The 27,964-nt window shown below is 44.1% G+C and overlaps 6 protein-coding genes and 1 non-coding gene across 13 annotated transcripts; 4 read left to right on the top strand and 3 right to left on the bottom strand.

Moving 5' to 3' along the window:
• Window positions 1–352: 352 nt before the first annotated feature.
• cuff (cutoff) lies at window positions 353–1,889 on the top strand. The gene is made up of 4 exons (NM_136865.3): window positions 353–934; window positions 998–1,136; window positions 1,206–1,419; window positions 1,530–1,889. Exons 1-4 carry the CDS (start codon window positions 397–399, stop codon window positions 1,791–1,793), a joined length of 1,155 nt encoding a protein of 384 aa, NP_610709.1. The 5' UTR covers window positions 353–396; the 3' UTR covers window positions 1,794–1,889.
• ERp60 (Endoplasmic reticulum p60) lies at window positions 1,854–5,265 on the bottom strand. The gene is made up of 4 exons (NM_165849.3): window positions 4,957–5,265; window positions 3,235–3,675; window positions 2,861–2,974; window positions 1,854–2,796 (listed from the first exon to the last, which is right to left on the bottom strand). The coding sequence occupies exons 1-4, from the start codon at window positions 5,103–5,105 to the stop codon at window positions 2,031–2,033; spliced, it is 1,470 nt and encodes a 489-aa protein (NP_725084.2). The 5' UTR covers window positions 5,106–5,265; the 3' UTR covers window positions 1,854–2,030.
• A 155-nt stretch (window positions 5,266–5,420) lies between these two features.
• On the top strand, window positions 5,421–10,048 carry eEF1alpha1 (eukaryotic translation elongation factor 1 alpha 1). 4 transcript variants are annotated; one of them, NM_001299393.1, is made up of 2 exons: window positions 5,421–5,530; window positions 7,841–9,806. In NM_001299393.1, the coding sequence occupies exon 2, from the start codon at window positions 7,861–7,863 to the stop codon at window positions 9,250–9,252; it is 1,392 nt and encodes a 463-aa protein (NP_001286322.1). In that variant the 5' UTR covers window positions 5,421–5,530; window positions 7,841–7,860; the 3' UTR covers window positions 9,253–9,806. The 4 variants fall into 4 exon arrangements, with proteins under 4 accessions (NP_001286322.1, NP_725085.1, NP_477375.1 ...); NM_165850.3 differs by lacking the exon at window positions 5,421–5,530 and adding an exon at window positions 5,682–5,751 and having other exon boundaries at window positions 7,841–10,048; NM_058027.5 differs by lacking the exon at window positions 5,421–5,530 and adding an exon at window positions 6,408–6,470.
• On the top strand, window positions 7,409–7,481 carry snoRNA:Me28S-A1322. The gene has a single exon (NR_001718.1). It is a non-coding gene; the product is annotated as a snoRNA:Me28S-A1322 (small nucleolar RNA).
• Window positions 10,049–10,282: 234 nt separating the features above from the next.
• Window positions 10,283–18,204, bottom strand: MCPH1 (Microcephalin). Of its 4 annotated transcripts, NM_001169652.2 has the most exons (9): window positions 17,867–18,204; window positions 17,451–17,697; window positions 16,905–17,126; window positions 16,644–16,836; window positions 13,205–13,348; window positions 12,833–12,924; window positions 11,395–12,763; window positions 10,882–11,100; window positions 10,283–10,818 (listed from the first exon to the last, which is right to left on the bottom strand). In NM_001169652.2, the coding sequence occupies exons 1-9, from the start codon at window positions 18,057–18,059 to the stop codon at window positions 10,411–10,413; spliced, it is 3,087 nt and encodes a 1,028-aa protein (NP_001163123.1). In that variant the 5' UTR covers window positions 18,060–18,204; the 3' UTR covers window positions 10,283–10,410. The 4 variants fall into 4 exon arrangements, with proteins under 4 accessions (NP_001163123.1, NP_001163122.1, NP_610711.1 ...); NM_001169651.2 differs by lacking the exon at window positions 17,867–18,204 and having other exon boundaries at window positions 17,451–17,824; NM_136867.3 differs by lacking the exons at window positions 10,283–10,818; window positions 10,882–11,100 and having other exon boundaries at window positions 11,128–12,763.
• Zip48C (Zinc/iron regulated transporter-related protein 48C) lies at window positions 13,803–15,680 on the top strand. Its single transcript, NM_136868.3, has one exon. The coding sequence runs from the start codon at window positions 14,248–14,250 to the stop codon at window positions 15,271–15,273; it is 1,026 nt and encodes a 341-aa protein (NP_610712.1). The 5' UTR covers window positions 13,803–14,247; the 3' UTR covers window positions 15,274–15,680.
• Window positions 18,205–18,608: 404 nt separating the features above from the next.
• Window positions 18,609–27,065, bottom strand: reb (rebuf). The gene is made up of 6 exons (NM_136869.3): window positions 26,699–27,065; window positions 20,626–20,764; window positions 20,395–20,552; window positions 19,681–20,332; window positions 19,192–19,564; window positions 18,609–19,130 (listed from the first exon to the last, which is right to left on the bottom strand). Exons 2-6 carry the CDS (start codon window positions 20,731–20,733, stop codon window positions 19,126–19,128), a joined length of 1,296 nt encoding a protein of 431 aa, NP_610713.2. The 5' UTR covers window positions 20,734–20,764; window positions 26,699–27,065; the 3' UTR covers window positions 18,609–19,125.
• Between the last annotated feature and the right edge of the window lie 899 nt (window positions 27,066–27,964).

The following is a 27,964-nucleotide window of genomic DNA, read 5'->3' on the forward strand; positions in this document are numbered from 1 at the left end:
TTGTTGTGCCTGGTGTTTACATTTGACCGACAGTGTTCACTCGATAGAACAGAAGTATACGGAGTTAATAGAATATTATTATCAATAATTTTACAAATATCAAGTCCAACTTTTTATTTATTTTTATCTATTATTATCTTATACATATGTATATTTATTTTTATTTATTTTGGATTAATATATATATTGTATTTATAGTTAGGAACCAATTTTATTTCTTTAAAAATAGTCGAACCTTGATTTATTGTACCATCTAATCATCTTAAATCCTTTTGATAGTTCATTCAAAAAATTGAAACTCGTTTGGCGTTGCCATATGTCCAAGGCAACCGTTTTCCGAGCGCGAGTCAAAGTCTTCCGTCTTCACCACAAAATCTTACCAAAGTCGTTTTTAAGATGAATTCTAATTACACAATATTAAACATCCGGGCTCACTCCTGGGCCGAGAAGGACAATTTGGTATTTCCAACTATTACCAAGCCCGTTTCGAATGGCTGGTTCGCCTGGTCGCCAATCGGGCAATTCGAACCAAATTCTCAAAAAGTGCCCTACGTCGTGGTGCCGCCAAGCATCAAATTTCCCATTTCTCTTCGGTACAAAGATTCACCGCCGAAGCTGGAAAAGAAGCCCAACATTTTTCTGGACAACATGCTCCAGTATATAGAATCTTCGTCGTACATGTACGTTATGGTAAGAAACAACCAGCAGGCACAGCTAAATGCCAATATAGTGTGCACCAGCGAAGTCCTGGAGCTGATGATGTGTGCTCCCTACGAAAAGAAGACTGGATGGTCATTGGGTGTCACCCGGTATCGCAACACAATGTACATTTGCCGCATTGATGTTGAACAACCCGACCCCATTGATCAGGACAATCTGAAGAGGGCCATGCAAGAATTTTGGCTTAGGAATCTTCGAACCCATTGTGTTTTTGGTATGAAGTCTCATGAAACATCCATGGCCCTTCAAATCGCTCACGTATTTTGTATTCTTTTAGAAAACGGCATTAAGATGCACCAGCACAATCAATCTTCTGAAGAACATTTACGCTTTCATGGTGTATTTTCCTTTGATTTGAATGGTAATCGAGTTCTATTTGATTCTCCAGTACTAGCCGAGATGCCAAGCACAACATTGTAAGTCTTTGCCAAAGCTTCCCAGGCTTACAAGCTGCATTGCTAAACCATTTAGTTTTCAATTTTAAGGAATGGGTCTGCTCTAAGCTGGGTAGACCTGCAGATACGCCCTATGTTCATGAGTCGACTGGATTGGCCAGAGCACAATCGCACAGAGGCCCTTAAGTGGTGGGTCAAGTGTTTTCTGTTGGGAATCGAAAGCCTCTATATAGCCCGCCGCGATGAAAACGCCCATGTGCACAACATTGAAAAGACTTTGGTGCGGGATTTATGGAAGTCTTGCGTTAGTATACTTAAATCAAGCATTTTATGCAAGTTTATCGCCCAGTTTTGCAACTTTCGAGGAACATTTCTTGTTCTACTAACTTAAGAAACTAAATTTTTCATTTACAGGAAAAAGATTGGTCGCCCACAGTGTGCGCCAACTTCATGATTTACCTACTCAATTGTATTTCCCAAGTTATGGCGCCGATCGACTGCCCCAGCACCGTTTACCTTTTTCAGTTCGACGCGAGCCAAGGAACAGTATCATACAAGGGCTTGCGAGGGCGCAATCAGTACACGTTCGTTTCGGACTGGTTCCGGATGATGCTGGACGATCACACGAACGATATGTGTAAGACACCGAATTTGCAAACCATGTCTTCTATAGTTTAACAATAACAATGAGAACTGGCAAAGAAATATGAATACCGAAATAGCAGAACAAAAGTGGTTAACTAATTAAATGAAGATTTAAGTTTATTGCGACATAATCATCAAATTGTGTTCGTACGCGTTTCATCACTATCAAATAATTTAATACATTTTTTGCTCAAGTATTGTGGAGAATGCATTCGATTTTACAAAAATATGGAAATGCTAGTTGGCGGCCAGTTCTACCCGGCGTGCAGCTTAGAGCTCGGTCTTCTTGGGCTTGCCGCTGCGGTCGAAGCCCTTCAGTTCTGTGGTCGCCTCCTTGGCGATGTACTTAAGGAAGTCGTCTACCTCGCGACCTCCGTTGTAGCTGACTGGCTTGTTCTTGGCGTCCTTGGGCAGCCAGAAGAGGGTGGGGAAGCCGCGCACGTTGAACTCCGGCGGCACATCGTTGGCGGTGGCGTCCATCTTGACGATGGCCACATCTTCGTCTTGCAGCTTCTCGGCCAGCTCCTCGTAGATGGGACTCAGCTTCTTGCAGTGGCCGCACCATGGGGCGTAGAACTCAATCAGCGTGTCTTTGCCATTGTTGATAACCAGATCGTCGAAGTTCTTGGCGACGGCCACCTTGACGGGAGCGTCGTTCGACTCGGGAATAGGCTCACTCTTAATGTACGGCTCCAGCTCATTCGCCAGCAGCTTCTCGACAAAGTCCTGCAGATTCTCCACTGAGAACTCGTCCTTCAGGGCGTATTTGAGATTCTTTTCGTCGCGAGCCAATACCACTGGCTTGTCGCCAACGAAATCGTAGCCGTACTCGTTCAACTCGTGCTGGAAGTCATCCTTGGAGGCGATCGCAAAGTTGATTTGACCCACAAACTCCTTGGCCACCTTGAGCACACGGTTGCGCCAGTAGTTCGTTCCCTTGGGGTTCTTCTGGTAGTCCACGCTGTAGTAGGCAGTGATCAAAGGATTCTGGAAATCCTTGACCGAATCCTGAGTGCGGTGTCCCACAAGACCATGGCTGGAGTAGAGAGCAATAATAGTGGACATGTGCCAGAAGGTAACAACATTTCCAAACTACTTACAAGTTCTCCTTGACAAAGGTAGACAGATCGGACTCGGAGCTACCCTCGAACTTAATGGAAGATGACTCGAACTTGTTGCTCAGATGGGGGGCACGAATAAGCACAATCTTGTCGCTGGAACGGATTGAAAAGCATCACAGATATTTTAATTACTTACATTAACACATTTTAACATAAAAACCTAAAAGTGGAAACTTTTTGGAGAAAACTTTGGAGCAAGTTAAATGAACAATGAAATGGATGAACCTTTCATTACATTTAAACAAATATGAAAATCCCAACTAGGCTCTAGTTTATTAACACTTAGAAAATATATAAAACGAAAAACACATAATACACAGATGTACGAGTCTTGATTAGAGCCTCCCACTTACGTTTCGCCCTGCTTATCGAGGACTTCCTTTTCGCTTGAATGTCCGAAGCGGTACTTTTCGCGGTTCTTATCGGCGAACTTCAGGAAAATCTTGGCCAGTTTGGAGTCGCTGTCGCTGAAGTAGCCGAACAGCGTGGTGTCCTTGGTGTCCAGGAACTTTTTCAGCTCGGCAACGGTGCGCACGGTCTTGGAGGCGGGTCCCACTTGGGCGCGCATGTACTTGGCAATGCCGCTGGCTTCGCGTGGTCCATTGTAGTCCTGCGACACCTCATCCTGACGGAAAATCTTCAACGTTGGGTAGCCGCTGACGGAGTACTTGCTACACGTTTCCTTTCCAGCTTCCGTACAGTCAACCTTGGCCAGTTTGATTGGCGGATCATCGTCTTTCACGATCTCCGCCGCCTTGGCGTACTCGGGCTTCAATCGCTTGCAGTGGCCGCACCTTAAACAGGAAAAAACACTCTGTTAGGACACGTCACTTAAACATTATGTTGGTAACAATACTATCTAATTCATCATTTGTTATCAAGGCAACGGGAAGACAAGTTCCCAAAAAACTAGCTTGTAATTAAAGTAAGGGTGCTGGAATTATCAACTGTCTTATCACACAAGTACAAGTGCCCATTAGGCATACAGAGAGAAAAACGACTTGGTACTTATTTGAAACAGCAGAGTATAGTCTGCACTCTTAGCAGTGCAGATAATAATTCATTTTTGATAAAGATAAGTGATGCCTTAAGTTAACTATGTTATAATGAAAAGAGCAGTTTTATTGCAGTGTACAACTTTTTCAACTTCATCCCTGTGTATTTATGCTTGAATACTGATAAGGTTCGTCATGAGGGAATCAAGTCTCCATGCCAAGTAGTTCAACAGCTCTTTGGGGATTTCGAAAGCCGGCCGGCAAAAAAAACGCTAATAATTTACCTAGTTCATTGTCCAAGTGTGAGCTTATAGTTTACCCCTGATAATGGGCAAACAAATGGCTCAAAAGAGAGTAAATAGGCACAGTAAATATGTGTTATGTACTAAACAAAAATGTATTAAAAGGTTATTGTGTTCAGTGTGGATTACGATGGAAGTTAAAAATGTGTCTACTGACATGAGAAATTTATAGCACAATCAGCATAACTTTTGTGAGTAGGCAGGCAATTAAAATTGAAGTTTTAATATGGTTGGTGTAAACTGTTGGGAAATTACATTTGTATGAGAACTGTGAGTGTTTCAGACTATGATAACCAGTTTCAAGCTAAATCTAAGTTAACCCTTAGAATTACACATTCCTGGGATTATGGGTATAATGCATAGGCATAAGAAACTATAATAAAAGATGCGCTATGTACACTGGGGCCCCTATGCCTGCTCACTATCATTAGCCAGTGGACAAGTGGAGCAGGAATTGCACGGAAATTGTACCAACTAGGCACTTTGGCACCCCGCGCTCTAAAATGGCCGACGGCACCAATACTGGCATATCATCATTGCCCCTCTCTTTGCGTCTCGTTTCGTTCCGTCACTCGTTCCTTCTTTATTTGCCGGCAAAAGCAAGGCAAACGCTGACGTGTACTTTGCGCTTGCGATGGCCGGAAAATCGGGCATCGGTCGGCACTGGGCATTGGGAATCGAATTAAGTTGCGGACGCAACAAGCGGATTATACGCGAATCGCACACGCAATGCATTTGTTGTAGGATGGCGCCCGGCCACGCCCACTCACTAACTCACCAGGGGGCGTAGAACATGACCAGCGTCGTCTCGTGTTGTTTTAGGGTGGTGGCAAAGTCGTCGTCCCCCAGTTCCAGGACATCCTGCTCCGCTCCGGACGAGATGGCGATGAAGCCTAGTAGGAGCACTCCAGCAAGGCGCCACATCATTATTTGGGTTCACTTGAAGCGATATCGGTGAATAATTCAAGTTCAACTAGGCCGTCGAACGCCTACTTCTACAACAAAAACTGAGTACCGGACCGGTTCGGTATTTTTCAACGATTGAATTCGCTTTTTGCCTCTTTCGCCACGTCGCTTCTTATTCTGTTTCGTCGTAGTGTGGCCAGGTGGGGCTAGGCCGAAAATGTCTAAAGTTGGAAAAAGCTCTCAGTTGTGAGCTTTCCTGCATATGTAAACAATAAATAAAGATGGCTCATCATTTATTAATGACTAATGTCTATATGTGTGGGTTTTAAATGCTTTAGCTATAATTCTTTCCAGTCACACAGAAAAGTTGAGATCTAGATTTAAATTAATTTAATTGATACCGATTTATAATAAAATTTTGTCAAATTATCATTTCATAAAAGATGGTAATTGCATTTATTGTTAACTGATTTCGCAAGCATAACAATAATCATATTATTAATAACTAATTAATTAATTTCACAAAATTAGGAAAACACTTAGGAACTTTTAATTGCGTCCTATATAAGGGGCAGGCTAACAACTTTTGTTCTATGCACAATGAATAAATTTATTGAGTACAAGTGAAAACTGAGTGAAAAAATAGTCTAACAAAAAATATTAAGCAGTAAGTTACAAATTCAAATAAATATTAGCATTCTGATGAATTCCAGAAGAAAAAGTATTAAAACGTGAGATCTTAAGTTATAAATTTTTACAATATTGTATAAATTGATACAATACCAAATTACTTATAGTTTTATTTGTAGCATATTTTAGTTGTAGCAACGGACGCCAAAAAATGTATAAATAAATGAAACGTATTACATAAATTTAAACGATCTCAAGCTTCTATTGTTATTTAAAGTTCTATTACGTTAGGGTTCACATACAAATTAAAGTTCAGGTTCTAGTCTAAAAGTTCAAAATGCGGACTACTAATGCAATTGTTATAGTTTTTAAATATTAAGAGATATGTGTTCCAATATTACGTATAGAAATTATAGACATCGTTTTGTAGAAAATATTTTTGGAATCACTGATTATTTAGTTTTTCATATAAAAACAATGTCGAGCAAACAAGGTTTTTTAAATCCCTCAATCGTTAGGTTATTGTATTTTGCCACTTTCAATCACTTAAATTTCAATAAAATGAAGTGCTTCATTCGCGCGTAGTGGAAACACCGCAGTGAGAACACGGTTTCTGCTCTTTTGACAGTTGCGTAGCTTCGGTCACACCATGTGTCAAACGAGGCTTCCTGTGCTGAGCTCTGCCGAACGCTCGTTCACTTTGTTCGAATCCGTCGCCGCTTAGACTTCGTGATTTCTCATTCAGCTTATTCGAGAGTAAGTTTTACCTGCGAGGCTATAATTAAGTAATTTCTGCAACGGGACTGCAGCCAGAAAACAATTTATAAACAAATATGCAGCTGAGACGCCGAATTTGTGCATATTTCCAGTGTTTTTCCTGTGTGTGTGTAATAAACCCGGAGATAACCTCTAACTGCGGTTTTCCAAAGTGAAAGGTGGCCATAGAAGCAAACACGTGGCAAGTCTGCAAAGGCAAAAATTTTAACTGGCGTTCCCAGTTAAAGTTCCCAGCATTCTCAAAATAATTTTCCGGCTTTTCCGGCCGCATTTTCGCCCTGCAATATGGTGCACTTAGTGTGTAATTACTTTGCCACGCCCACGCCGGACACAGAGGTCATCCACCAGATGTGCTCATTAACCGAGAAAAAAAAACGTGCTTTCTCTCTTGCCTTTGTCATGACCTATAGATATTCCTTATTCTTTCTTTTTGCGGCATGGAATTCTAAAATGGCGACCCAGTGGCGTGAGTCAAGTGGGCGAAAAAAATTCGCCTGGCAACAAGCGAAAAAATGTGCTTTTTTGGGTTTCCAGCCCATTAGCATATCTGGTGAAATGGCACTCGCATCAGCTATTTCGCCATTTCCAACCGACTCCATAATTGGTTTTGGTAAAATGGCTGCCGCTGCACTACGTTCTTGAATAATTCGTTGTGTGCCCCTCTCTTTTTCATTTCTTTCCAATTACCAATTGTGCCACCGCGGCGAGATCGCTTGCATTTGTACAAGTCACACACGCACACTAATGCACATCCGCCATTTTGGTCTCTCTCTCTCTCTATTCCTCTCTTACTTTTCCTCCGGCCGGCAACAGCGTCACACAAATACACAGGCATAGATATACACACGCATAGGCAGATAAGCACATGTGTATTTGCGAATTAAATTTGCTGGAATTTTCCTTTGGACTCTTCGATTTAACATGATGATGATTTTTCAGTTCTGCTACTGAAGACAGTTGACGAAAGCAAAAATACCAAAATCACTGAAACAAAATCGAGTTTCCATATGGAATTTTATTTGCACGCTCTTTTCTGTAGTTGCGCCCCACTCGTTTTACCCACACCCTTACATGCGGGCACTGGACCTAACCTCAAAAAACACGTTTTGTACGGCTGCAAGAGTTTGAGGTTAGGTTGTGCTCGCGCATGCAAACAAAAGTCGAACGTACGCTAGGGAAATGAGAAAGTGTTATACCCACTAATAATTGTAGTTGTAATCCCACCGAATGCTAACGAATTGTTTTACCCTTTGTTTATTCCAACCTCTCTTGCTCGCCAACCCGCCGAACCCTGCAACCTTCCAATGTTCCAACGTTCCGTCAATCCAACACTCGAATACACACAACAGCCATAGTGTAATCATCCAACATGGGCAAGGAAAAGATTCACATTAACATTGTCGTGATCGGACACGTCGATTCCGGTAAGTCGACCACCACCGGACACTTGATCTACAAGTGCGGTGGTATCGACAAGCGTACCATCGAGAAGTTCGAGAAGGAGGCCCAGGAGATGGGAAAGGGATCCTTCAAGTACGCCTGGGTTTTGGATAAGTTGAAGGCTGAGCGCGAGCGTGGTATCACCATCGATATCGCCCTGTGGAAGTTCGAAACTGCCAAGTACTACGTGACCATCATTGATGCCCCCGGACACAGGGATTTCATCAAGAACATGATCACTGGTACCTCGCAGGCCGATTGCGCCGTGCTGATTGTCGCCGCCGGAACCGGAGAATTCGAGGCAGGTATCTCGAAGAACGGCCAGACCCGCGAGCACGCCCTGCTCGCCTTCACCCTGGGTGTGAAGCAGCTGATCGTTGGTGTGAACAAGATGGACTCCTCCGAGCCACCATACAGCGAGGCCCGTTATGAGGAAATCAAGAAGGAAGTGTCCTCTTACATCAAGAAGATCGGCTACAACCCAGCCGCCGTTGCCTTCGTGCCCATTTCCGGATGGCACGGCGACAACATGTTGGAACCCTCTACCAACATGCCCTGGTTCAAGGGATGGAAGGTGGAGCGCAAGGAGGGTAACGCTGACGGCAAGACCCTGATCGATGCCCTCGATGCCATCCTTCCCCCAGCCCGTCCCACCGACAAGGCCCTGCGTCTGCCCCTGCAGGATGTGTACAAAATTGGCGGTATTGGAACAGTACCCGTGGGTCGTGTGGAGACTGGTGTGCTGAAGCCCGGTACCGTTGTGGTCTTCGCCCCTGCTAACATCACCACTGAGGTCAAGTCCGTGGAGATGCACCACGAGGCCCTGCAGGAGGCCGTTCCCGGAGACAACGTTGGCTTCAACGTCAAGAACGTGTCCGTGAAGGAGCTGCGTCGTGGCTACGTTGCCGGTGACTCCAAGGCTAACCCCCCCAAGGGAGCCGCCGACTTCACCGCCCAGGTCATCGTGCTGAACCACCCCGGTCAGATTGCCAACGGCTACACCCCCGTGTTGGATTGCCACACCGCTCACATTGCTTGCAAGTTCGCTGAGATCAAGGAGAAGGTCGACCGTCGTTCCGGCAAGACCACCGAGGAGAACCCCAAGTTCATCAAGTCTGGCGATGCTGCCATCGTCAACCTGGTGCCCTCTAAGCCCCTGTGCGTGGAGGCCTTCCAGGAGTTCCCCCCTCTGGGTCGCTTCGCTGTGCGTGACATGAGGCAGACCGTGGCTGTCGGTGTCATTAAGGCTGTCAACTTCAAGGATGCCTCCGGTGGCAAGGTCACCAAGGCCGCCGAGAAGGCCACCAAGGGCAAGAAGTAGCTGGTTTGCTTCCACTCAACAACAACAACAACACGCAGTAGTAGCAGCAACAACAAGCATATAACCAACATCATAATGCAGCCAACAACACCACTCAATAATACCAGCAACAGCAGCAGCGAACACAATAGTAGTATAACACCAACACCTGTCCTGCGCAAGATGACCGATAAGATGATGTTTCAGCAGAAGCATAAGTTTAATTTCTTCCATCGAAAGGAGTTTCGACGGATACGAATGCTAAATGCAGACGAGGCCGCCTAAATTGGGAAACGGTGGATCCCAAGGATAAGAGTGCACACTGGGAAAACACTTGCATTTATGCATCCACTCCTCATCCACTTCCCCGTCGATCTTTAGTTTACTAAATATGGTATGATGCACGGAGTTGACTTCGTTTTATCATATCATATATAGGAATCCTCTGTAGCATTTATGATATCGTTTAAATTAACCTTTATACTTTGATATGTATCATTTATCTTACCCTACTTTTGCACACACTACTTTGTACACAAGAAAAGAACCAGAATAGAAGCGATAACTATATTTACAAAAAAAATAAAAACCCTATTTTTGTATTTCTTTTGTTTTTACCACCCAGCCCGTAAAAGAGCACTCTCTTTGCTTGTTGCCTCCCGATTTTCAGCGCCATGATCGATCGTCCCTAACTCCAAGTTCACTTATCGTCGATGCCACAAAGTACAAACAAGAGCTAGTCGAAGAGTACAACAATTGAATCTGACAACAAATACCTCAATCGTTTAAATAAAGCAAGCAATTGCATCTGAAGAATAATGAATATTTTTTATTGTATTTGAGGGGGGGGGGGGGGCTTTTATTTCTCATCGCAAATAGAGAAAAATGCATTGATTTATTTATTTAAATAATAACGAACGAAGTTGGAACAAGTGTTTTTTTATAATTTCTGTTTAAAGTTATGGGATATATTATTTCCTTCGTAAAATCTGTATAAAAACAAATTAAAAAATGTACTAGAAAATAAACTAAGATCGTAAAATACATATATGGATTTAAATATAACTATATTTACATTGGAGTAATTTGCACAAAAAGGTGAAACAGTGTGGGAAAATGGTACTCTGTGTGTCCTAGCTTAAATATTTAGTAAAGTGAAGTGGATGCACCCACTGATCTCTATTTGTCCAGCACAAACGGTGGATCGACGAAGTCGTGAAGGTGCCTTCTTTGTGTTTTGTCCTCATCGCGATCCCTAGGATCCTCGTACCGGATCCCATCGGCCGAGATAATGGCGCTCTTCATAAGATATTTGCCAAAGCGCTGAATTTGCATATTCGTGATGCTGTCCAGCACCCAGTAAGGATCGAGATAGACGCGATCGTCCTCGGCGCGCCGCTTGTCCCCGATGATGTACTTGGCCTTGAAGCGGTTCTCGGTCAGGGTGGCACCGCCCAGCAGGAGCAGCTCCTTCATATTGTTGAACTGCACCGGTCGGCAGAGGGAGGACACATAGAAGGGCTCCATAAAGCGAAACAACTCACACTGGTAGTGGACGCCAAAGGCCTGCCTTTCTGTACGACAAATCTGAAGGATTAGAAACGGAAATGAGTTAGTAAGTAGCTACTGGTGAGAAAGCATAGAGCTTACCTCGATTGCACGCGAAAACCTGGTCAGCTCATAGGGCTCTTCATTGATCCACTTGCCAGCCCGAATGGAGGCCAACACCCACTGGTAGCTAACTATCCAGACTCCGCGCATCAATCCGCGCAGGAGATTCAGGGTACGTCGCGGCTCCAGGCTAACCAGGTGGGTGGTGTGCTGGGTCACGGTTGGATCCAGCCGCATGCCGCGTAACTTGCGCAGGGCCTGGGATTGAAGGCGGTTTTTTCGATTAGGATTTATAACCGCCACGGATATTGTTTATTCAACTGTGCGGGAGGCTTTACAAATGAGTTACTGCGCTACCAATCTACCGAGTGTTGTTTATGCTTAATCAATAATTAATATGGGACCATTAACGAGTTGTGAATATGCTAATTTACAAACTAGTACGGTTTACTACTAACTAATCCATTAGTGGAGTTGCAAAACTGGCTATACAACGGTTACAATCAGAGGGAGATGTGGATGGTATATTGGTCACTCCGTCGTATTACCAACCTTGCGGATGACGTTGATCTGCTCCTGGTGCATGTTGGTGTGGACTAGCGTGCGAATCCGTGTACGTGATTTGCCCTTTGGTTTCTCATTCTCTTCCCCGGCGTTTGATGTAGATTTCTTCACTTCCGGAACGGCATCCAACGAAGCCTCAGATATTTCTGTATTGCTCTTGGACTTTTCTGCCTCCTTGTTTGTGACGGCTTTGGAAAGAGGAGTCGTGGCACACAACTCTGATGATGAAGACTTTGCGGGAGTGGCTAGCGAGCGTCGACGCTTCTGCACCGAGCTCGATGATCCGGATCCGGTTATGCTCAAACGACTCTTTCTGTTGCTCATCGCTGGCGAAATGACCACCTCGTCGTTTGGATTGAAAAGGCGCCGCCTTTTGGGCTCTTGTGATGGGACTGGCTCTGCTTGCGGTGGCTCTTGTTCATGGACTTGGCAAGACTCGCCCAGCTCCGCCTTATTGGCCAAGGCTAGGGACATTCGATGTGACTGGTTCATTCTTTCGATGCTCTCGTTGATCACGTCCATGTCCATGTTAAAAATAGTTCGCCTGCGATTTCCTGTAGTCTGGCCTGTGGGCAGTCGTGTGGAGCTGAACAGCGGCGTCACTTGCTGCTCAACGTCTAAAAAGGACGTCTGAGTAGTCACGTTGCTGAGCGACTGCCTGGCCCTCGGAGCTAAGTTTTCCTGCCTCAACTCTAAGCTCGACTTGGCCACGCTGCGCCGACGAGGAGAACTTATGTCCATCAATTCTGAGGCATAGAGCGTGCCACGTCTGTCCGCTTTAAAAGAAGCTTCTGCCTCCACGGCAGTTATCTCAATTGATTGCTCAAGACAATTGGTGTTGTTGATTATATTGGTCTCGGCCATAATTATAGAATTCCTGTTCTCTTCAACGGGAGCCAGCTCCTCCGTTATGGGTTGAATGGTTTGCCTTTGGGCGGTTTCTTCTGCTTGTTTGGCAATCCCTAGCAATGAGCTCCTGCGACGAGTCATTCTGGGTTCCGCAACTGCGGTTTGAGTTGGATCGGCCTCGTGAATAACCGTGGAAGTGAGTAGCGAACTTCTGCGGCGGGTCATTCTCGTATCCGTTGCAGCAGGACTGCTGATTTCAGCTACGCAGCTACGACGGCGAGTGGTGCGCACTGGTGGCGTCATTACCGGCGGTGGATCCACTGTGCTCCGCCGTGGGCGTGAAGTGCTCGATGGTTTTGCCTGGGGGGTATTGCTGTCCGTCTGCTCTCCAAATTGCAAACTCTTTTGGGCCTGCACCTTTTGGGCCACCGCATCTCCACTACCATTGGTTCCCATCAGCTGGGGAGTGCCACCGGCCGGCAAAGGAGTGTAGCATCCACTGCTTATCCTATGGTTAAAGATTTTATTTATTTAGCAGACAAGATTTTTGTACAGGCATATTATTGAGAAAACACACCTGTTGAGTAGTTTGGTGGCTGGCGACTCTATTGCCTCATCATCCGATGGCTTATTGTGGTTAATGGCTCTGAAAAAGCGGCTGATGTCATTCTGAAAAGAGAAAACATTTTAATACTTGAATCAAAAGAAACATTCTACTGTAGTGATAATGACTACTGAGAATTGCTCATTTAAGGGGCCTAAAATTTATCTATGCAATACAAATTGATGTTAATGAAATATTTACCAGACACATATACACATATCTATTTAAATTAGTATACGATTATTTTAATTTAATTGTATAGAACTATGCTCATTATGCCTACAAAGTTCAAATATCTCAATTTCATAATAAATATTTGTAATATTTAATACTGAGCCCAATTACCTTTGGTGTGGTGGTTGTTGGAGTTCCGGTCTGGGCTCGTTTGTTAGTCGATCCTGGCTCGTTGTCCTTGGAGGATGTGGGTGTTCCTTGGCGTTTGCGGGGTCGCTGATTCAACTCGGAGTCCGGCTGCATGAACTTAACGCGCTGCGAATTAAGGGATTTTAAAATTAGTTAACGCTGCGTAGCTGCAACTACGGTGAGCAAGCTCATGCCCTTTGGTGTTATTGTTGATGCTGCGGATGCTGCCGACTTTTTTCAGTCATGTTGACTAGAAAACACTGTTTTATTTGTTCATAACTACGTGATATCTGGCCCGTTGTTTAAATAGAAAACTTTCTTATCTACAATGAGACCATCTCGCTGCCCAAGAGGATGGTTCCATCAAGTCGCAATCGATAGTGCTCGCTTATGCGTTAAATGAATATCAAATGATATTTAATAAAATTACAAGTCAAATCCGAGGTGAGCAATAATGATTTAGTAGCAGAGTTCGGTAACGAATTTTGAATAAATGCGCCTTGCGAGTGCCATCCCTAGCGGCCGCCGTCTATCGATAGACGCCAGCGATAACACTACTATCGATTGCCGTGGCACACAGCCAGCGGCCCTATAAAAATTGCTTTTTGTGGGGCTGTCAGCTCAGTCAGCGGCTCATTCATCACTTTCCGACGCGCTCTAGTAGAGCTAGTAGACCTTTTTATCAACCCGTCAGTATTACGCGTCCCCCCGAAATTGCCCCGCCGCCCGAAACGCAATAGCATTCCGCAAAAACAATACGATAAGCAGCAACAAGTGTTCCAGAGATTCCCTTGAAACATACACAGAATCTAAAACTCCATTGAAATTGGTTCTCAGTTGTTTTGTTTACCCAGCAATCAGTGCCCAAGAACGTGGCACATTTCCAACTGTGGGCGGGTAAACAATTGCTGCGCAACAATTAAGAAAACTTGTTCGCCCTGTCTGTGTACACGCGAATAAATCTCGGGAGTACAATTCCATACCAGCCGGTGACGGGCACGGAAAAGCAGCTCTAACTGTGCAAGATGATTCCAGGCTATGGACCCGTCACGCAGGCTCTGCTGGGCACCCTGCTTACCTGGGGACTGACCGCCGCTGGCGCCGCCCTAGTGATCTTCGTCCGGGGTAACCAGCGGAGGTCTCTGGACGCCGCCCTGGGATTCGCAGCTGGCGTAATGATAGCAGCCTCCTTTTGGTCACTCCTCAAGCCGGCCATCGAAATGGCCGAGAGTTCCCATTTGTACGGAGTATACGCCTTTCTGCCCGTCGCTGGAGGCTTCCTCTTGGGATCGATCTTCGTCTACGGATGCGACAAATTGATGTCATACCTGGGCCTTAACAGCACCAACATGATGATCCAGATGACGCAATCAAAAGCCAAGGCGGACATAGCCATCGAGGACTCTAAGCGCAATGGAGTTGCCCCCGATAGGTTGGCCTCAAAGAGTCTGGACAGCTTCTCCGACTGCCTTAGCGTGCAGCACAGCGGCGAATCGAGACGCCGAAAGAAGGGAGCTAGCATCAACGAGATGGAGCAGTGCACCTACACCACGCCTGAGGAGCAGCAGCGCGCCGAGGACGCCCTGTCCCAGTGGAAGAGGATTATGCTTTTGGTCGTGGCCATCACGGTCCACAACATTCCAGAAGGGCTGGCTGTGGGCGTAAGCTTTGGTGCCATTGGCTCCACGAACTCATCGACATTTGAGAGCGCCCGCAATTTGGCCATTGGCATTGGCATTCAAAACTTCCCCGAGGGATTGGCTGTCAGCTTGCCACTGCATGCCGCAGGATTCAGCGTGAAGCGGGCTCTGTGGTACGGACAGCTGTCCGGAATGGTGGAGCCCATTTTTGGAGTTCTGGGCGCCGTGGCGGTGACCTTTGCCAACCTGATCCTGCCATACGCCTTGTCTTTTGCGGCCGGAGCCATGATATACATTGTGTCGGACGACATTCTGCCGGAGGCTCATGCCAGCGGAAATGGAACGATCGCCACGTGGGGCACTGTATCCGGCTTCCTGATCATGATGTGTCTGGAGGTGGCGCTGTCGTGAGGAACGAACGGCTCGCCTTCGCCCGCCTCGCAGATTTCATAATCTAGTGCTAAACTCAAAGATTCCACTGTACTTAACGCAAAACTCTGCTGTCTTGTAAATAGAAGCATGCTGTGTACAAATCTCAGAACCAGCCCTAAACGAGAATCTAATAATCTAGCGTAGAGTGTAAGTTTTGTAGAAAGAAGCTTGACAACCAGCGATGCCGCGACGACATCCGTGCAATTGTGTATCTGTGCACACGTATCTGTACAGCATTCCCAGCGAGTTATGTAAATGAACTGTTCTAGGAAAATTTGTAAACAAACGTGCATGTGAATTAGGTTTTAAGTTGTCACCGGCGTCCAGTAGCTTGTGTCTTTTTTAACCGTCTAATGTCTAAGTAATAAACTAAACGAATTCAAATGAACATCTCTCAGTTGCACCCACTCGCTTTTTTCCCTCACAAATGTAGCTGTCTCCGTCCGGACAACTTCCTGACCGTTTCTTTGGCCGTACGATAGCTGATAAGGGCAAGTAAATTCACTTAGATAACCCGGAGTGCCAACAACAACAACAGCTGGTTGACTCGCTGTCAGCCAGTGATAAGTGATAAGAATCTGTCCGACACGAAGAGTTCCCAATATTGCGCGTATTCCGTGTTTGAGATACGTGCAGTTTCAGACGGCCCGCGGTCCTGCGTTTCTGTTCGCCATTTTCTGGATTAACTAATCATTTCAGATATGTATGTTTGTACTCGCACAAGTGCTTTGGGCCACAGTCCACCCACTGTGATCGTGGTCATCAGGAAAAGTGGTCGATAAGACCTCTTGCCGGCTATCTGTTGTACAATTTCCATATAGTTCTTTATGTGCGCCATAAAACCATAAACTCGGTATGAATGGCCTATTAGTTGGGGGCATATCTCAAGTGGAGTTAATGCTTCTGTGTCCGCAATGCCATAAATTGATAGTGTCAACGATTAGACTAATTAAAGACCTATTTCTTTTGTAATCGAAGTGTAAGTTAAAGCTGCCATTTCCAACCAAAATGTAATGCAGAGTTGATGAACTCGAAAGTACATTGTCGTCTTAGATCTGATAAAGCTTTTGGGAAGTTGTTAGGCCTAACAAATAATGATATGATAAGAATATTAAAAGTTGTATGAAGACCTTGATAAGTCAACTTTTAATATCTACGTACATACAAGCCTATTTTTGCAATGTGTTATTGGGTATTTTGCAGTGAGCTTAGTATTATGAGAAGGCAAGCTAAATTATAAAGCCGAATGGTGACAATTAAAAGTTATCTTCTTAAGCCCCATTTATCCCCATTTGAATATATAAATAAGATCGATGATGCAACAGAAGCCACAATTAGTAATAACTTACCGGCATTTTGCCAAAGAGCTCGGGATACTCGTACATGCGTATATTGCTGATTGGAAATTGCTTGGGATCGCATATTTTCAGCTGCACCTTGCAAGCTTCAATCCACAGAATGGAAACGACTGGTATATTCCACTCGGTGGCCTTTTTATAGGTGGAGAGCAGGCCATCCTTGAAGACAACGTGTGTGGTGGTTCTACAAGCCAAACGAAAAATGTTTAATTGAATATATTTTAGTCAATCAATTGTAATCCCTTAGCTTACCGCGTTAGGCGATCTTTGACCTGGGCTCCCATCTTGGCAATAATTGATTTTACGCCCTCAGAGCGATTGTCGTTTCCAGTTCGCACCTCCACATATACGACTATGTCCTTGAGCAACTCGGGGAGGGAGGGCGGCTCCTGGGGATTGCGTTCTTCCATCGTGATGATGCTTTGTTCGGCTAAAGGCACATCGAAGGTATTGTATGCCGACTTGGTGGGGCTTCTAAAAATGTATACAATGTAAAAGCGAATGCATTTTTTTTATTATGATCAGTTTCTTCTCAAATCAGATTAGATTGCATTGCAAAACAATAATTAATAATAATAATAATCAATACTTGGTTTTGGCAAAAAAACCTGGCTTGTTAATATAATAGTTATTGATGGATATGGAATTATTAGGGATTGCATCTAAAGAATCTAACTTTACAAAATTAGCGATAAAATGGCTATAAAAGGATGGATTAGTCAAGAATCTGAGCTGTTTTCACTAGTTGACCTTTAGGTTGTATAAATAACAATTGCAATAACCAATTTTTGTCCTTACTTTAATGCACGAATGGCGCGTAATCGGAGTGCAGCGTTGGGGCTGTTGAGATCTTGCTGCAGTCGGGCCCAGTGTCCTTCCTGCCTGGTTGGCGTGGCTGCTCCGATGGGTGGATCTGGTTTTGCTGCAGATCCTTCTGCTCCCGCCTCGTTCTCGTCCTGGTGGAACTCGGAGCGGTGCTGGCTGATCGCTTTGGAGACGGCTAATGCCGGCTTGAGCATCAGCCGATCCCTGGCCGCCTGGTCATCTAGCAGGAGGGAACGCAACTTGTTAGTAATGCTCGGTTCGTTTGTCGACATGGTAATCTGTTTTTTTTTTTTTTTTTTGAATACTACGAATTTTGGGTGAGCTACGTATCCGGAACTAAAACTACTGGGTTGGGTGTTCAAAATGTAAAATAGGCATGCACAGCCAACCTGCCGGGGCCTGGGATAGAGATTTGGGAGACGGTGCCGCTGCTTTGGACCTGAAGTCGCCCAGATTTGAATCGTGCAACGGTCGGCGGGTCGATGACGCCGCTGTTTTCTTGGCAGCTGCGGCGGAACTGGCCACGACCGATCCGTACGTCTTCGTCTTCCACGTGGGATTGCGCAACAGAAACTTGTCCATGGTCACGGGCTATGTTCTCCGCACTCTGGCGCTCCTTATTGCAATGAAGTCGGTCGCAAAACTCTGCAAAAGAGGCGCCAATAATTTTCTAATCCAAACCTCACAAAAAGTGCAACACAATGTGATAGTGTGACCGGGTAACCTCAATGCTACAAGATCACTCACTGGCAATCGGTTATCGTTCTCACCGAAAATCGATTGTTTTTATATGGTCTCCGTTTAGTACATTAAGATTTTAGTTCGATGACGAATTTGGCGGCATTTTATTATGTATTTAATTTAGGAGACAAAAAATCTTGTGATAGCGCAGGTTTACTTTTCACCACCAATGTTTATCTTAGAAAGAGGCAAAGCAGTTTAATAAATTTTAAGTTCCGATATTTAAACACAATTAGTAAATGCAAAAATGTCGGAAAATATATATAGATATAGATATGTTTAAATGTTCTCGTAAATGAAAATCAAACTACACACAATTATACAAAATACCTTTATTATTCAGTTTCAGCAGCGTAGATTGTAACCCGTTTAAAGTAAAACACTTATATTGACTTTCATAACTCTTTTTTAATGCGTACTAATATCGATTACATGTTTTTAATTTGATCTTATTTACATATGAAGTGTATGTACAGAAAAATAATAAGAAAATAATAAATTGAACTTGCCTAAAGTAGCAATTAATTTGCATATGACATTATCTGCCCCCATCCTGAATCTCAGCCAAACTCTCCGTGCGCTTATCGTGGGCTCTAGGACATTCTCTCAGTCTTAAACGATTTAAGAAACTATGGCAAAATTTTAATTACTCATTACAAATTGCATAATCATTAAATCTCTCTGCTTGACTTAAAGTTAACTGCGGTTAATTAGAGTTAGTGCGTATTAAGTGACGTACGCTAAATGGCTGCATTTCGCTGCATTTATCACAAAACTGAGCGAAATGCACTCCACAGTGATCCAGTGAATCGATGATCCTTCACTGACCAAACTTAATCGTAGGCTTTGACTAAATAATTTTAGAATTAACGCTAGACGATGAATAAATTAGGGCCAGCCAAAGTGATCATTCTGAAATGGCGAAATGTTCTGATTAACTGAGATACACTTAACAAATTAAGTGGTCACTTACCATGTGCGCTGATCAGACTACGTGCATCCCAGAGGGACATTTGCGACTGGGAGAGACGGTGCTGCGGTGGATACAGTTTGTAGGGGAAGTACGAGTGGTGGAATGTGGCAATGGGAATGGGTTGCGCCGGCTGCAGGAACTGCTGTTGCTGGTGCTGTGCCGAGATCTTCCGCGAGATCTTTGGCTCCTTCTTGGGCTTGCTGGCTCCTCCAGGGCACGGCTGCTTCGAGGACTTGATGAAGTTGGGAATACGCGCCAAGAGTCCGCAGTAGTACGGATCATCCTGCTTCTTCCGCTGCTGCGACCCGCTGCTCTTCTGTCGCTTCTTGTCCGCATATATGGGCGTCAAAGATCCGCCAGATTCGTAGTCGGGCTGCAAAGTGTAAAAAGCAAATAAGAATTATTAGGCTAAGTTTTTTTTCCCAAACAGGTTAAAAGGTTTGAAGTCCCAAATTTTTCAGGTAGAATGTAATCTAGGTTAGAACCCACCTTGGGCACATATGGACCCTCGTTGAGGAAGGCGGCACTAAAGATGCTGCGCCGTCCCTTGCTGGAGTTGCTCGAGTGCTGGGAGTTCTGGGAATCATCCGACGCGGCGGGCGTAGGATAGATCAATCCCACTTGGCTTTCGATGGTGGAGTATGGATCCTCGCTGCTGTTCGTCAGCGGCACTCGCATGCCCATCGCATCCAGTGACTTGGGAATCGTTTGGAGGCGGCTCCTCAGCATGTCCATGGCCACCACGTTGACCACGAGTATCCAGACCGGAGAGTTGATAAGATTGTTGTTCGACTTGACAAGCGATACGGCGGACAGGCACTGCCGTTCCAGTCTTCCGCGCTCCGGATAAGTGCGGGCAAACTCGCGGTTTATGTTCGTCTGGAACTTCTTCATATCAAAGAGTCGAGCGGAGGTGGCCGCGGTGAGGGACATCTGCGGCATTTGGATTATGTCGCCACCGATCACCGTCTCCTCGTTGCCCTGCGATGTGCTGTTCACGTAGATGCTGCTCTTGCCATACCGCTTGATGAATATGTTGCCGGTGTCGTCCATTTTGATCTTGAATCCATCGCCGATGGACTTTTTGATCACCTTCGTCTCCGCATCGCGCATCGGATTATCGAAGCCATTCAGCCCAATACTGTGGATTTAGCCATATTAAATAAGTTGTTCTTAATAGTCAAATATTAAGTTCAAACTCACCGCACTCCATCGAATCCATTCTTAGATCCATTTATGGTTATCACAGAGGAGCGGGCGTAGGCCTTGGCCACTCGCCGATTTTTCTCGAAGACAATTATCTTGGCCCAGATCTCGTCGTCGATTTGCTCCCACTTGGACAGAACCTCGTTGATGTGATCCTGCGTGGTGTCAATAGGTATGGATAATGGATGAGCTAGAGATCAAATGAGTTATAATGGACAGGAAACGCACCCTGAAGAGCTTTTCGCGATCGTGCCAGACGTCTTCCTCCTGCTCTTCCTGCCCGATGGCATCCAAATTGTCTAGGGAGCGCGATATGATCTTGCGGCGAGAAATCATCTTGTCGGTCTGATCGCTTGATTCGTTTCCTCTGCAACGGTAGAACATTTTCCGAAATTATTATAAATAATTATGAGACAATTAACCTGCGGGTGCGAATGACTTTGATTGGATCTGGCTAGCAGTCGAAATTAAATCCCCGTCGAATGGGACACGCACTGAAAAGATTATTAGGCAATCAGTCCAATCAATCTGCAAGCCAATGAACTCTGCGCACGGATGGCAACAATGGGTGTTTTTGGGCTTGGATTTTTTTTGTTAGATAGCTCGCTCCTTGGGTCGATCCATCGAATCACCAATGTCACCGCCTCTAATTGAACGACGGCGATGCCTTGACAATTGTTTGGTGTTAAACACTTTGTCGAACACTACTCGCATTTTTGCATTTATATTGTTGTTGTTGTTGATATTGCTTTTTTTTTGGTTTGTTGTGTTCGGGTCAGGCCAACTGGCCTGGCATTTCAATTGGCCATTTGGGGTTTTCCTTCAAAGTCAGTGTGATTTGCTTATGCATCGCACTGCCGTCAGCGTTTTGTGACAAAATCCAGTAGTGGCACATACTGTCAGGTGGATTGGCGGTCAGCCACGTGATTGGCATTAATTGCGGGCCAAATGCGATTTACCAATAAATGAGTGTCACATATTCCCGCGGCCAGTGGCAATGAAAGTGAGTCTGTCTTGGTCTTGTGGAACATAGCTTCCCATTCCCAATCCAAAAATATGTGACATTTCTAAGCGTGATCGAATTAAGGGCACTACATGCCCTGCATTTTCCACGACAACCCAATCCCTTTCGTGCCCCAATTTAAATGTTTTTCAAATTACCCAGAACTGCAGTCTGTGCGCTTTAATAGCCAACGAGCGAGTTTCCCATCGAGCATTCACAAACATGGATTTCGATCCATTGAAGCCGCCGACTTGGGCTTTCTATTTGGGCAAGCGTTGGCGTTGGTTCTTTAATTAACGAACAGAATGGCCATAAAACCTGATAAGTGTCACGCACTTCGCTGTCTCCAAAAACTTTTTGCTCGAAGATCCGTTTTGGTTAGAAGAAATTTCAAATTATAACTGGTTTTCGTTTTGGCAAACGCTAAGATTAATGGCGAATAATATTTTGGTAGACACGCCCACGGCCCGACGATTTTGACACTTTTTGCCAGTGAGAAATCTATGAGAAATTTAGGGAAAAGTTCTAAGAAATATTGAGTTACTTACAACATGAGATTCAATCTAATTACAAACACACTCCGTAACCTTTTGAGATCTCAAGAATTCCTATGAATTGACCAACATTTGGCTTAATTAGAACCCACCCCACATTCATTCATGATTCAGGGGCCCTGCTGTTAATGATGGCCAAATATCGCAAAGATATCATTGCCTAGCCACGACTTGACCTCTTCGCGACTGGAAGTCAAAACCCCAAGAGCAACATTCAGTTGCGTCTGTTTCATCTTCTATTTTAGAGCGATATGATTAAGTTCTTGGGGTTCCTACGTCAATGGGGTTCGGGTTTTTTTTTGTTTTGTCTTCCCTCCGCCAGATTGTTTTATATTGTATAATATATACGCATAACATTTCGTTCTTTTCTCCATCGCCGGCGATGTTCAGCTCGTCTTGGTTCGGAGTTTTTTTTTGTTAATAAGTATATAAAATCTTTTTGTGTGCCGAACGTGATGTTGATTTTTTGGCGATGATCGCATTCGGCAACAAGAACAACACTCACCCGAAACATCTGTATACAAGTATAAAGACAGGGGTATGAAATTTAATTATCTAGCTGGCCTTTGGTTATGAAAAGTTTAAACTGCATTAAATAATTAAAGCTTCTTACATGGCCAACAGATAATTTATCGTGTTTGCTGATTTATTAATCCGCCAACTCAGTATGCTTGTTTGGTTTTTGGGAGCTAGTTGAAATAATAAACAAAGCGGTGTCTTAAAAGTCGAGCTGCCCTTTTGGGAGCTGCAGCAAGTGCTCAACGGGTTCGTATCTAGAGTCTTTCGATGCGCGCGTCAAGTTCGTGCCTTGAGTCTTTCGATTCAGCACACTTTCCGCATACCGCAATCCGCTTGCAATTAATTATGTAAGCCCGTCAAGGTCGATGCGAGTATATTTTTAGCAACGGCGGCAACTGTTCTGTGCGTGAGTACGCATTTTATCAGTTTATAGAACCATACTACATATAGCCCCGTACCAGTTCCCCAAGGCCGTGGCGCAGAAGGAAGTCTTTCGTCGCGATCTGCGAACTCCTTTGTCCGCTGGCTAAGCCGCTTAGCACTCGGTTAATTGGCAGCTATGGACACTGTGAGTCAGTTGCAATTGCGCAATTATGTGGCTTGTGCCATGCAATTCTTGGGGCCGTTGCCTTTCAAATGGGAGCGCGTGTGGCAGAGACTTGTCATCTAGAGACCCACACCCAAATCTAAGGCACCCAAAGACAAACATAGCTGCAGCTCGCCTTTCAGCTGCTGCTGCTGCTGCTGCTGCTGCTGCTGTTACGGTTTCTGCAAGTTCTTGACGCCCCAGCCAACCTTGAAAGTGAACCGAACCGAAATGAACTGAACTGAAACTGGAGTTCGCATACTTGTCCCATGCATTTACAAGTCCGGCTGGAACACGTTTTGGGGATTTTATGCGCGCATTTATCATCGAAAGCAATATTTCTGCTCTTACTTTCGCAACTGGAAGGGAACTGTAATAAAATGTGTATTTTGGACTTAAATCAGTGCAAGTTATGAGCACTCAGCAACCAATCAAAAGTGAAACATTTTAATTTAGCATTTCTTTTAATTCGCCACCGCCCGAGATTGTCTTTTAATGGCATAATGATTTAAATGCAAAACAAACAAGAAATCGTACAAAAATAGTATAAATTGTTTGCACAATGTCGCGGGCGGCTGTGCACTTGTTACTTTTTCGAAGCAACGCAACAAAAAGTCTGTCAACAAACAACACCATTAACAACAAAAATAGCGCGGGCATCTGTGGCTTACATTATTATGAGTTGGCACTTTATGGAGACGAACTCCACTCCATGTGAGCAAGGCGACAAAACAAAACAAAACAAGCACCACCAGCAACAGCAGCGAGAAAATGAAAATTAAATCGCATATTGTTACTGAGGAAGATGATGATGATGAAAAAATATGTTATATATATAAGTATATATACATGTATGGAGGCGCACGCAACATGCAAGAAAATCCGAGTCAGGAACTCATGGATGAAGAGTAGTCTGTCTTGGTCGCCCCAGACGCTGGGCACGTGTGAGTGTCATAATCATCAAGGGGTCTTCAGATATATGTAGTTCATATTAGCAAAGTGGGGTATGCCTTGGGTATTACGAGATCTGTTAGTATAACTCTTTTCCTATTCAAATGTATAGCATGAATTGGGATTAAAGAATTTTCATAATTTTATTTGAGACTAAAAACTTTACATAAACTTTTTATTTGATATATAATAAATTACTTTAAAACTCTTACTTAAATGTTCTGTATTATCACGATTAATCACACGGTTGATAAATTACACTTTACTACTTTCATCCGATAAACTAATTATAAACAGACTGTAAATGTGCCATTTTTCTCTGCAATCTTTGTATCTCAGCCCATCTGTCAAAGGTTTCTTTCAGAACTCATCTTTTAGATCGCACAACCTGAAGACGCTAAATGCTAATATTTAAATGGCTCGGCACCTATCTTCTTCGCATCTGAACCCGTTCGCTGAATTTATGGATGGAAAGTTAGGGCATTGGGACGGCGCCATTGTGTCGACCTGCTCACTTGCTCCAATTCTGGCTTGGATTTGGATTCGTATTCAGACCGAGATGCGGAGATGCTCCGCTGGCGGGCCAGCAACTCCCCAGTCGGCTTTCATCTTTGTGGTGCTCTGCACAATGCGGCGTATGCGCAATGTCTGCTCTGTCACTCGATGTGCATGTCAAGCCGATGATTGCATCACCATTGCAGCAAATGCTGCCGCAGCAGCAGCAGCAGCAAAAGTGGCAGTGGCAGCTGCTCGGGGCAGCGTTTTTGCGGTTGGAAAATCGGCACACGAAAATTATAAATTCCGATTTTCACTTGCCTCGGCGCCTTTCATAATATTTTCACTTATTTCTCTCCCATTGCAGTGCTGAGAATTTGCAATTCTCACCAAAGTATTTCGTGCCAGGAAGGCGTCCAAAAAGTTATAATAAAAGAAAAGACAAAAAAAAAGGAGCGTAAAACTAAAGAAATCAAACTGTTGCACAGCACTTTCGTGTGGCTTTGACTTCCGCTTTTGTTGCTGTTGCCATTGAGTGATTATTATAGCCCGACATTGTTTTTAATGTTCATATTACTTGCAAAAATTCGGCTTTTATTTGGCCAAGCACGTTTTGGGCCTTGGCATCGGTCTATTCTTAGGCCTGAACAAGTGGCGCACAAAATTCTTGCCTCCAAAGAAAATAGTGCCATGTTGAAGATGACTTGCCTTGTCGTTTTCGGCTAATTTAAATCTGACTTGTTATGTTCTCTGGCACTCGTTCGCTTGGATTAGTCATCGATTTGATTTGTTTATGCTAATACCATTGGCAGTCCGCACTGCAATTGGTAATTGACAATCGCTCATGATTCATGACAAGCAGTCAGCACCGAATTACATCATGGAAATGAAAACTCTTCAAACCGATTTATGCCAATCAATAGAGTCGTCGGCGACTACAATGCAGACGAAATACAATTAAAGAGCAGGAAAAGACTCCACTCGTAAGCACTTCAACAAAGGCCGTTCGTATTTCTTGTATTTTTATTTCCCATACACATACTCGTATATATTTTTCACCCCGCTTAATTAGAGTTCATTAATTTCGGCTCCCAATTGAAATTGAGCCGTCCGTCGCCGGGGCACAATCAAATGCGTAATTAACAATTGCGTGGATAATTGGGTGTAAAATTCTAGCTAAAGTGGACATAATTCAGGGGCGGCCAAGCGACTTGAGTGCTTTGGCCATATGGCCCTCGAATGTGGGCCAGGCCAAAAGAAGCGGCGACTGTCCTAATTAGTCTTTCGTTTGGCATGCAAATAAGTCATTCTGTTTACATAGATCTCCAGATGCGGGAATAGCGAATCCATAACAAAAGCCGAGCAAAAATAAACGAAAAGCGAATAGGCCAAAGACCCCCGGAAGATGGAAAAGATGCTATACTATATAGTTGGCTGAATCACTTGACGAGATCGCGAAGATTTCGGCAGCCTTCCTTGTTTTCGGGAATTTCGTATGCATTGAATGCTTCGGCCGAAGTGGAGATTACATCGCTCATAAATTCTGGCCAAGGCAAGCGGCCAAAACCGCACTGGGCTGACATTTTTCGGTTAATAAAAATATGAAATTATATCAACGTTAATGCTAATCTTCGTGTAAATTAAGCACACGCATTTCGAATGCGAACGGGTTTTCCCAGGGCCAGTGAAGGCTGTTGAACAGTTTTCCAGTGCAGTGCCGATTTTGGTTTTGACTTGGTTTCCATTCCATGTCCGAGCCATAGAACCTTTTGTGCAGCCCAAACAAAAGACTCAGGCAACGAACTTGATTTTGTAATTTACATGCTAACACACATTTGGCCCAGTATGTACTATATAGCAGGGTTTTAGCTTTGCTTAGCTTATAGCTTTTATTTCACACTCATGGACAGCGTGTTTCAGTGGCCTTTGGCGTTTAGCACATCCACCATAAAACCATGTTTATTTATAAGACACTGCAGAATGCTAATTAAAAACTGTGCCTCGGCGCTAGTCGGTCTGAAAATCTTGTCTTGAACAATTTTGCAGCCAGATGATTGTACAACACAATTTAAGTGCCAATCAAACGATCTTCTCTGCTTTGCGATCGATCGTGCATTCATTTCAATTAGCAACGAACGACAAAATCAATTCCTTCAAATGTCAAGGTCACAAAGAGGGGATGGGATCACTTACCCTGCTTCCAAGTGCAATACGTCGTTTGGGTATCCGTATGTTCCCTGATCGGTGCTGGATTTATTTCCAAGTGCAAATCAGAATTGTACTTGTAACGCCTACACTCGATCAACCAGCCAGGTTTCTCCACAATTATGTACTGTTTTTTATTCTTTAAATATTATATCATTTGTCTTTCAATCTCTATGGGGCACAACACTCTCAGAACTCTGCGTTCGCGACGATTTTAACGATTTCGATGCGATAACGACTTCTACTGAGCCTCTGCTGTGGGTTAGTAGCTGCTCGCTGTTAAAGAGTTAGGTAGTTAGGCGGTTTGGAAGCGCGCGCAAGAACCGCTCGCCTCAAGCTGCGTGTTTCGACTGCTCGGCTAACGGTGAGCCCCACAGCAAGACAGCACCAACTTGTTGGCCAAAACTCGCACGAAGTTTCCCCAGCCGAAGGCCCAAACGAAGCTCGCTCGCTGAGCAAACGCCACTGCAGTCACGATTGCGAAGAGGGCACTCTGAACTCCCGCTTTTCTCAGCGCTCGCAGACGCCTGTCGACTGCCTAAGAAGAAGGTTCACAGAGATTCTTAGAAAGATTCTTTAAGTAGCTTCTCAAAAAGAAAAAAGCGATGATTCTGAGTCTGAAAAGAGCTTTTTTGCAAAACAAGATCTGAATTTTATAACTCTGGTTCAATTTAAATAACTTGTTTTTTAAAAGTCTCATTGTATTTAAAAGTTCATATATCAGAGTTGAATATATTCAAATCGGGAATGTCTACAAAATTAAATGCCATGTTGCTTAATATAAACGTGAAAGTTAATTATTCGATTTTATAACTTGTGACTGTAGAATCATATAAATAAAAAATTCACTTGTAAATGTTTAGTTACAAATTATAATACCTTCTGAAAATTTACATACTTTTGTATCATTTTAAATACGATAAATAAATATAAAACAATACAATTGGAAATGTTTTAAATTTGAATTTAATTTAGTTTTGAATCTTAGAACTCGTTCTCCTTCTTCAGTGCTTCGAAATTAACATTTCGGTATTTCTTTATTATTTTCGCATGTTGAGCGTGTGAATTACTTTTGATTTGTTTGGTTCGCTCCCGTCGCGGATGTATCTGCCTCAATTCCCCTGGGTAATTCCCTCGAACAGCGAGCTACTCTATTTGGCTCTGGGTTTTTGTTTTTTGACTAACCCGACCGGCGACATAATTCAGACCGAGATTCGTCCGTTTATGGCAGTTGGCTTATTTGGTTGGGCAGCA

Source organism: Drosophila melanogaster, chromosome 2R (genome assembly GCF_000001215.4).
Source record: "Drosophila melanogaster chromosome 2R".
Classification (NCBI taxonomy): Eukaryota; Metazoa; Arthropoda; class Insecta; order Diptera; family Drosophilidae; genus Drosophila; species Drosophila melanogaster.

What these genes read in the sequence shown, in the direction of transcription:
- MCPH1 (NM_001169652.2), bottom strand. Translation starts at nt 18,059, where the DNA reads ATGGACAAGTTTCTGTTGCGCAATCCCACGTGGAAGACGAAGACGTAC. An exon ending in AGCTCTTTGGCAAAATGCCG is followed by an intron (nt 13,349 to 16,643) that starts GTAAGTTATTAC and finishes CTTAATTCGCAG; the next exon opens with CGCGTTAAGTTCATGCAGCC. An exon ending in CAACAACCACCACACCAAAG is followed by an intron (nt 12,925 to 13,204) that starts GTAATTGGGCTC and finishes TTCTCTTTTCAG; the next exon opens with AATGACATCAGCCGCTTTTT.
- reb (NM_136869.3), bottom strand. Translation starts at nt 20,733, where the DNA reads ATGATTTCTCGCCGCAAGATCATATCGCGCTCCCTAGACAATTTGGAT. An exon ending in AATGGATTCGATGGAGTGCG is followed by an intron (nt 20,333 to 20,394) that starts GTGAGTTTGAAC and finishes CTAAATCCACAG; the next exon opens with TATTGGGCTGAATGGCTTCG. An exon ending in AGGGTCCATATGTGCCCAAG is followed by an intron (nt 19,565 to 19,680) that starts GTGGGTTCTAAC and finishes TACACTTTGCAG; the next exon opens with CCCGACTACGAATCTGGCGG.
- Zip48C (NM_136868.3), top strand. Translation starts at nt 14,248, where the DNA reads ATGATTCCAGGCTATGGACCCGTCACGCAGGCTCTGCTGGGCACCCTG.
- eEF1alpha1 (NM_001299393.1), top strand. Translation starts at nt 7,861, where the DNA reads ATGGGCAAGGAAAAGATTCACATTAACATTGTCGTGATCGGACACGTC.
- cuff (NM_136865.3), top strand. Translation starts at nt 397, where the DNA reads ATGAATTCTAATTACACAATATTAAACATCCGGGCTCACTCCTGGGCC. An exon ending in TCGAACCCATTGTGTTTTTG is followed by an intron (nt 935 to 997) that starts GTATGAAGTCTC and finishes GTATTCTTTTAG; the next exon opens with AAAACGGCATTAAGATGCAC. An exon ending in GGGATTTATGGAAGTCTTGC is followed by an intron (nt 1,420 to 1,529) that starts GTTAGTATACTT and finishes TTTCATTTACAG; the next exon opens with GAAAAAGATTGGTCGCCCAC.
- ERp60 (NM_165849.3), bottom strand. Translation starts at nt 5,105, where the DNA reads ATGATGTGGCGCCTTGCTGGAGTGCTCCTACTAGGCTTCATCGCCATC. An exon ending in GTCATGTTCTACGCCCCCTG is followed by an intron (nt 3,676 to 4,956) that starts GTGAGTTAGTGA and finishes TTCCTGTTTAAG; the next exon opens with GTGCGGCCACTGCAAGCGAT. An exon ending in CTCGATAAGCAGGGCGAAAC is followed by an intron (nt 2,975 to 3,234) that starts GTAAGTGGGAGG and finishes AATCCGTTCCAG; the next exon opens with CGACAAGATTGTGCTTATTC.